This window comes from Haemorhous mexicanus, chromosome 2 (assembly GCF_027477595.1).
Source record: "Haemorhous mexicanus isolate bHaeMex1 chromosome 2, bHaeMex1.pri, whole genome shotgun sequence".
Taxonomy (NCBI): domain Eukaryota; kingdom Metazoa; phylum Chordata; class Aves; order Passeriformes; family Fringillidae; genus Haemorhous; species Haemorhous mexicanus.
Window position 1 is genome coordinate 48,503,084 of NC_082342.1, and position 8,888 is coordinate 48,511,971.

General features: G+C 45.1%; 1 protein-coding gene across 1 annotated transcript; it reads right to left on the reverse strand.

Moving 5' to 3' along the window:
• Nucleotides 1-1,935: 1,935 nt before the first annotated feature.
• Nucleotides 1,936-7,014, reverse strand: GJB2 (gap junction protein beta 2). Its single transcript, XM_059838704.1, has 2 exons — nt 6,856-7,014; nt 1,936-4,610 (listed from the first exon to the last, which is right to left on the reverse strand). Exon 2 carries the CDS (start codon nt 4,586-4,588, stop codon nt 3,911-3,913), a length of 678 nt encoding a protein of 225 aa, XP_059694687.1. The 5' UTR covers nt 4,589-4,610; nt 6,856-7,014; the 3' UTR covers nt 1,936-3,910.
• Between the last annotated feature and the right edge of the window lie 1,874 nt (nt 7,015-8,888).

The following is an 8,888-nucleotide window of genomic DNA, read 5'->3' on the forward strand; positions in this document are numbered from 1 at the left end:
GGTAAGTGCAATGATGTGACCAATTCTGACATTTAAATCTACAGTAGGATGGGAGACCAACCATAGCAAGAGCAAGGAATGTTCTCAGAGATGGAGAGTCCAAGATGTGGCTTGTTTCCTCATCTGGGCCTTCCAAATTAAAATCAGTGCATTTCCAAGCCTAGGTTATAAAGACTTTCATTTGATGGCTAGGAAACTTTGTATAGAAAATAGCCGAGTCAAAGCTGAGCCACCTTTATAGAAGAGAAATATAATCCACAAGAGAAAACAACAGTGACAAGCTATGTTGGTCAGATGGGGGCAAAAGTGTAGGTGCCTTCTGAACTGTCTTGAAAGTCATTACCATTAGTCTTAGCTCATTAAGCTTCAAATAGTTACCATTACTCTTGCCACTGTCTGCAAACAAGTTCAAATGACTGTGTGGATAATAAGATGGTGAAAAATCAAATGACCCTGTAATACTCTGGGTAGTGGCTGTCCTGAATATCAGAACTGGTGAACAAAAATACAGTGCAATTATTTGAGTGTGATTTTCGGGGTAAACCTGAAAGTTTTGGGGTAAACACCATTAGCCTAATTTTGAGGTGAGGAAATTATAATTAGAGAAAAAAAAAAAAAACAACAGATTTATTTTCATCAGATTTAGTTTCTAGCAAAGTGCTCTTAGCTGTTCCTTATTGCTACAGTACACTTTTCACAAAATAAAGCAGCTTGTAACAGAGGTGCTATTTTGAATTGAACCTCCATAGTACAGGAGTGCATTACTTTGTATGGACCATATAATTTGTTTTTTGTGTTTGTCCTATCAGACATAAAATAACTTAGCACACTGGCTTATAATATCTGTAAACAACCATAGGATATTTTTATATTTGCCCTTGAGAACCTTTAACAAAGGTACTTCTATATCCAGAAGTCATAAATACAGAAGATCTATATTCTAGTTTCCTTTTAAATCACTCTTTCCCACAAGGTAGTTAGGATTTTTTTTCTGTCTGGGTCCATGAGTTACCAATGAAGTTTGCTTCCCCTCATCTCCTTACTCTTCTGACAAACATGTTTGTAGTTTTGGTTTCAAGGATTTGGATCAAAGTTTAACCTGATTGAGTCAATGGTGATTTTTCCTGGCAATTGCAGTCAAAGGGTAATTTCAGCCAGTGCCATTTCCACACTCCTCAGTTCTGATACCACTTTATTATTAGACACTTCATGGCCTGGTTATGCTGGACACTGAACAATGAGGAATCAGCTTCTTTTACAGTCATGACCTCAGATTTGCTGCTAAAGTTTTCAACATGCTTTGCAGTCTTTATTCTGAGGAAAGCCAAGGAATCAAGTACCAAATGCAGACACTACTAGTGCATTTCAGGAAAGAAAACAATTTCAACACAGAAATGTATTTTAATCTGCATGAAATCCATTTGTAGAAGGTCAGCTATGCAGTGTAGCACATGTAGAAATAGGTGCAATTCCCATATTCCTATAAAGTATCTGATTTGTTTCACAAAGCAGCTATTCAGTTAAATTAAACATACACAGATCTCAGAGCTGTCATGGCCTGATACTGCAGTTCTGGATAAAAGCCCTCTCTTGGCTACATCCAAACACTTTCCCCAGTTATATATTTTTTTGCTGTCTGATAACCTTGTTGCCAGACTGCTAGTTGAAGATAACTTCATAGTGTTAGTGGTAACAGTTTTAGTGTGTCTCATTCCAAGTTCCAGCTAAATTCAAAGGTAGGTGGCAAAAACAAACTTCCTATGGAGCTGGTTAAGTTCATCATTTTCCAGCTACAAGGCTGTCTTAAACAGCAGATCTGATTTCAAGTGGAGATTTCAGGGTAACAGGCAGCATAACCAATGGAAACACCAACCTGCAGCAGGCTAAAATCCATACACTAGCCCTTGGCTATTGAGTATAGTATTGGTGCAAACATTTTCCACTATGGCAAAAATATTTTTAATAGACATGTTAGGTAACACACAGCATGTATAAGTAATACAGAAAATACAGAGAACAGACACAACAAAAGTGCTTTAATTATAATTTCAGGAAAAATAACTTGTTAGAAAAGAAATGTAATAGTAGAGCACTGGGACTAGTTTGCTCTCTTTGTACATGTACATGGAATAATGCAGGAACTCTATCAGGCACAAACCTGGTATATGACAAACTGTGTTCTTTGGATTTGAATTAAGGATGTTTTCACAGTCCAAGTTTCCAGTCCAGCTCATTATGAATGACCTTCTTAACTTTTTTTTCATGGTTTTGAGGATGTTGCTTTTATGGTTTTCTTGCATTCCTCTTAGGTGACAGATTTCCCTCTGCAGTCAAGTTGCAACACTGGATGTAGCTCACAAGCAAGGTAATCCTATTTATGCTCTACTTTCAGTGCACAGTGAAGAGTCATGGGTCTTAATTCATGCAGCCTTGTTTACTCCAACAGTGACAAATTTAAATGTACAGTAAAAGATGAATACAAATAGAGAAGCTGAGCTGGAGCTCATTCATTTTGGAGAAAAACCAGTTATTAAAGCTAAGGAGGAGAAACAGACAGCTTTCTAGAAGTGGGTTCAATGGGCACTTGGGAGATCAACTGTATTGCCCTAAGTGCCATATGCTGCCCATTACAGGCATAAAACACCTTGAGACAAGACCAGACCGACTCATATAGTACTTCAAATTAGTAATATACAATTTACAGCACAGCAGGGTAAACTTTAAGCAAAATATCAAGTTCCTCCTCATTTCTGATTGGGTCCCTTTGCTATTTTAGCTCTCCAAGCTGTCTGTAATTCCTGCTAAGCCAACTTTAAGAAAAGGAATGGTGATTTAATCTCACTATATGGAATGTCAGAGAGACTGGGAGTGGTTTGCTCAACTCATTTGAAGGGCACCTCAGATAGGGAGAAGGTTTTATGAATAAGAGCTGTGCAGGCTAGATAGAAAAAAAAAAAAAAAAAAAAAGGCTTTTTTTCCTTGGTTGTTATTGGGAAAAAAAAAAGCTTTAAGAGTATACAGCTGAGTGAGGCACAGTCAGGTGGTAAAACATCTCTTTATAAGATGAAGTCTACTGTACCAAGATTCTTCACACCATATTGTGAGAGAACAAGAGAAGTTGTTGCAGTGCCTCCCTGCTCCCAGAGGTGACAACCCTTTTTTTCATCAGATCAAGAGAATGGAAAATGAACTTCATTCCTCCCACTGCTGTAGTCTTTGTGACTATGGGGAGGCAGCATTGACCTAATGGCATTCACAGGCAGTTGATAGTGGCCACCCCCAACCCTGAAGGAAATGCTTGTCAGTGCAGGCAAGAAGATGAGAAGAAAAAACCATGCTGATGCCCAGCAAAGCTGATAGCATGCATTGCCAGAGTATCTGTGCTCCTACATCATTTTCTTGCTCTCCAGATTACTTAGAGAGGACACCTAGTGTAAATACAATCACCTCCCTGTCTTCTTACTTCTCAAAAGCTGTGATGTGCACCAAGAAATCCTTTACCCCACTTTTCAAAGACCTTTGATACTGTTTTGCCTCTGAGCCAACACAATGTGTTGTAATTCCTGGATCTCCTCTGGGCCTTCCACTAGAGCCTTCTCTGGTCCTTTCCACTCCCCATGTTTGAAGAGTTAACTGTCCCAACAATAGGATCCCAGCAGCAGGCATACTTGGAGAAGCTGGTGCCAGAAGGCCACTCTCTCTAATTGTGGATGCAGGAATACTGAATTAGCTTATGATCTTTAAAACCTGCCTCAGCATCAGCTTCCCAAGGAGGCTATCAGTTTTAAAACACAAAAGAACATTCATTTTTTTATCCTTTTCCTGGAGTATGAAAATATTGTTTATTGTTTTCTTACACCTAAGAAAGTTGAAGGGAAATGGGGAGCCAGTAAATCCTGAAACCAGGGACTTATTTCAAAACTGCTGCTTTCCCAGATTCTTTCGTGCAAACTTTTATCACTAGGTAGCACAACTCAGCCAGATTCAACATCATGCAGATCCCAGATACAGCAAGCATGAAAATAGTAAATGTGGTTTTCTCAGTGGGCCGAGACACAAAACAATCCACAGTGTTGGGGCAGGGCCAAGCATCGCACTTCACCAGGCGGGGCATCTGGTAGCCGTCGTACATGTAGTAGAACACGTACATGAAGACTGCTTCAAAGACGACCCTGAAGAAGATGCTGCTGGTGTATGTCCACCACAAGGGGCCCCGAATGTGAATCCTTTGATTTTTTAGCTCTTCAAGATCAATTTTCTCACCGTTTCTGAACCGCCTTTTCTTCTCATGCCTGGTGTAAGCCACGTGCATGGCCACCAGCAGCGCAGGTGTGGAGACAAAGATCAGCTGCAGGGCCCAGAGTCTGATGTGAGAGATGGGGAAAAAGTGATCATAGCAAACATTTCTGCAGCCAGGCTGAAGCGTGTTGCAGACAAAATCTTGTTGTTCGTCTCCCCAGACTCTCTCTGCAGCCACAACCAGGATCATGATACGGAAGATGAAGAGGACTGTGAGCCATATCTTCCCAATACTGGTGGAGTGCTTATTTACACCTCCCAATACACCCTGCAGAGTTCCCCAGTCCATCTTCTCTTCTGTGTCCTTTTACCTGCAGGATGACAATACACAGAATGGTCACTTTTCAAATTGTGAAAAATCAACTCGAAACCTGTGAAAAAGAGAACTTCCTACCAGTCTCTCCAGAGCCATAGGCAATTGTGAGTCACTTTCATTTATGTCATCCATATGTTTATGGAGTCAACTTATTAAACTCTCTTTCCATCAGTTTATGATGGGCCAAGCACACCTCAGTGTATTACTCAACAAGGCTTTGGGCAGAAAATAAGTACATCTTCATACAGTTCCTCTGTACATCCTCTATGTTCTCCTGCCCTTTCTGTGGTGGACTCTGGTCAGCATTTTGCCTTTCAGTGTACTTCTCAAAGCAACAAAAATTACTATCACTGCATGAGTTAAGCCACATTTAGACAAACTTCACTCTTTTCTAGCATTTTTTACAAGCTTTCTTTACCAACACCATAGCCTTAGACGGCTGAAGTGCTTTCTTTGTCCCAGAGATAAGTACTAGCTGGCCTTTTTCAGCAGAAGTCCTTGCTCCACACAGACACATCCAGCAGGCCTCCCAGGCTTTCTGTTGCAGCTCAGATGAGGCCCAAATCTCAAAAGTACAACGTTTGAATTTGCCAACGCTGGTGAGAAGCCTCAAACCAGGTCTGTCAGGGCTGCATGCTTATATAGCACAAACCAGCAAAGGCAGATAGAGCAGAGCCTGCCCTTCCACATTCATTGCTATGTCATCCAAAAAAGGAGGCAAGCAGAGTCACAGAGTTGAGAAGAAAAAGCCCTCAGCTGAAGAATTTATGTTGATTTTCTAGATGCTATCGCACTCCAGCAGAATTCAGAAAGTCAAACATCAGAGAAGTTCCATTTCAGCTTTCCTCCTACTCTTAAACTAAAATCCACTCTTCGCTCCTTTTGAAAGTAAGTTTTGCTGAAGTTCAGACTTCAGTCTCAGGGCTCAGCTTTCAATGACTGCAGCCATTTGGAAACTATCACTGAATTGGACAAAACACTTTGAAACCCGACCTGGGAACCTGCATAGCTGGTCCATCATGTCTCAAGGCTAGACTGGGAGAGCCACACAGGCCATGGATAAGAGCTCCATCTCCTCTTGGTGCTATCTGTGTGCTGCGGGGAGAGTTGGTACCTTGCAACACAACACAGGCCAAAGCTTACCAAAATCCCTCATTCTCACACAGCAGAGAAGGGGGGGAAAAAAAAAAAGAACTTTTTACCCTGGTGCAGTTACATCCCAACCAAAGGACAAAACGTGCCCCAACACATACCCTTGGTACGAGGGCCTAGCTTGTACGGACAAGCCTGAGACAAGAGGGAGAGGTCAGATTTACTGTGATGCGGAAAGGTAAAACTGGGCAAGGCAAAAAAGAAAACAACTTTGAGAAGGTGACTGGAATTCCTAAGACTTCTCATGCTTTGTCTCTGCTGACACTGGCACCATTTTATACTGACCTAACCTGCAGGCTGTGATGAGATAGCTGCATCATCCTGGTAAGAATTCCCTCATATATGTTGCACAGTCAATAAAATTAAGTCAATTAAACCTTCACAGGAAGCTAATCAGAACTGAAGGAAAGTCTGGGTAGTGCATTATCGCTGAGCCGAACAGCCTGGGTTCCAAGTGCCATCTCACACTGCAGTTCTGAACCAAGGCTGCAAGTTTTGGGGACAGCAAAAAACTTCTCTCCCTTTCATCTGCGACTACCGAAACACTGCAATTGGCTGTTAGGGAGCCAATCTACCCAGACCCCCAACTTGCCAACCAAGACACCGTTACTGAAAACCACTCCAAATCCCCACTCTGGGTTAGTAGCTGGATGCCAGCCCCTCCCTCCCTCCCTCCGCGCCGATCTTTATCCCGCCGAGTTCCCGCGCGGCTGCGAGCCTTCAGCGGAGGGAAGCGGCAGGATTGCCGTCCGCTCCTGTCAGCGGGCACCCTTGGCAAACACCGCCTTTGGCTCGGAACTCCGACGGCTCCTCCCGGGACGGGCTGCGCGGTCCGAAGGTGCCGGCCAGCCGCAGTCACCGCCCCCGGCCCGCTGGTTTCGGGGCTGGGGGCTGACAGCGCCCGCCCAAGCACGGCTTGCCCGAGGTCGCGGCTGCGGTGTGGCTGCCCCAGACCCAGCGGGACGGCCCCGACCCGAGCCCCACTCTAGCACACGGATCGCCACCCGCTCGGAGGGGCGCACAGCCACCTTCCAGCCTCCGTCCCGATCCCACCGCTGCGGCATGCGGGAGCCGCTTCGCACCCTCACCTGGCACGGCTGGGCAGGACACAAGGAAACCGCTCCGAACCTTCACCTGGCACGGCTGGGCAGGACACACGGAACGCTGCTCCAAGGTCCGCTGGCGCCTGCGGAGCGGGCGGCCCCAGCCTCCCCGGCCCCGAGCTTTAAGGTCCCTCCCCGTTCACCTGCAGCCGCTTTTAACCCGCCCCCGCCCGCCCCCTCCCGCGCCCCGCTGCTCCGGCCGCCCGCGGAGGCGGCGGTGGGAGCCCGGGGCGGGGTCGGGCCGGGGCTGAGCCGCAGCCGGCGGCGCTGGGCTCTGCCGTGCCCGCGGGGCGGGAGCTGCTGCGAGCGGAGCGGGACTGGGGACGGTGCGCCCCGCGGGAGCGCCCTCGGGTTCGCCCGGGGCGTCCATGAGCACAGGGCGCGCATCGGGCGGAGCGGAGCCGGTACCCTGCAAATACGGCCCGGCGCCGGGATTGATTCCCAAGTGTTGGCAGAAAACACGTCCCGGAGGGAAATCAGCCCCGCGGGTCACTCCGAAACTGCCCTTGAACCGTGGCGGCCGGAGGAAATCGTCACCTTGAGAAAGCTGGGACAACGTTCAGATAAAACAGCCCCCATAGATTTTCTCTGGGGTGAGGCAGGGCTGCAGAGAGAAACCTCAAAGACCTTAAAAGGCCTGAGTTTGGAAGTCGAGGAGTAGGTAAACTAGCTAATGAATTGATAATTAAAAATTCTGGGTAGCCAGCTGTAGGGATAACAAGGGCATCAGACAGCTAAAGGCAGGATAGAAGATCTTGGTTTTTCTTTGAAAAAGAATTCCTCACTAGGGTGCACAGCTTGATTATACTGGTACTGCGCAGAGGGAGCGAGGATTAAAGTTGGTTTTGTGAGGGAAAGTAATCTAGCAGGAAGTATAATGAGTGACTCAAATCAGAGCTGCCATGTGAAGATCTGTCACTAGGTGTTATTTGCCTGGTGATTGAGCTCTGTTGATCACAATTTAAAAAAAAAAATTCTTCTTATTATAGTACTCTTTAAGCTCCATCTTTAAGGAAAGGTTTTGTGGACAAAGTCCAAGCCATCCAGGCGTGAATTACTTGCATCAGGATGAGAAGCACTTACCTTGAGCTTGGCTTGTAAGGGGTAAAGTATACCCAGTGTTGCTGTCAGGCTCAGGTTAGCCTCACACTAGTCTGCACTTCACCCAAAGCATCCAACCAAGCATGACTTCTATTAAATGATGCTTGATTACAACTTAGTGAAGAGTCTTGGCTTTTCAAAGCACCGACAAAAATTCCTACCAGAAATGAATGCTGTGTTAAAAAGGATATGTAGGAATAATAATAAAAAATAATAAAAATTTGTCTGAGTATAAAAAGTGTCGCTGAAAATGCTGTGTTTGTTACTGTATATTGAAGTAAAGCTCCGTATATTGCACCTAGTACTGAGCCTGATTTTGTGACATGTGTGTGGGAGTAGAAATGCTTAGGGACTTAATTAATATTAAATTTGATCTAGTAATTTGTATAGATAACTATACTTGTACTAGAAATTCAAATTGTGTATCTGCAAAATTACGAATTCATTTGGCTTTGCTCTCAGAGGTTTAGAGAGTTATGTTGGACTTCACAGGATATTCTGAGTTGGAAGGAACCCACAAGGATCATTGAGTCCAACTCCTGGCCCTGCACAGGACACCCCAAGAGTCACACCATGTGCTGGGGAGCATAGTCCAAACACTTCTTGAATTCTGTCAGGCTTAATGCTGTAACCACTTCTCTGGGGAACCTATTCCAGTATCCAACCACCCTCTGGGTGAAAAACCTTTTACTAATATCCAGCCTAAACCTCCTCTGGTACAACTCGAGGCCATTCCCTTGGGTCTTGTCACTGGTCATCAAAAGGGAGAGGCCAATGTCTGTCCCTCCTTCTGCCCTCATGAGGAAGCTGCAGACTGCAATGAGGTCTTTCCTCAGTCTCCTCCAGACTGAACACATCCAGTGACCTCAACCATTCCTCATGTGGTTTCCCCTCAAAGTCTTTCTCCACCTTGTTAC

Excerpts from the sequence above, each read along its gene's own strand:
- GJB2 (XM_059838704.1), bottom strand. The coding sequence starts at position 4,588 with ATGGACTGGGGAACTCTGCAGGGTGTATTGGGAGGTGTAAATAAGCAC.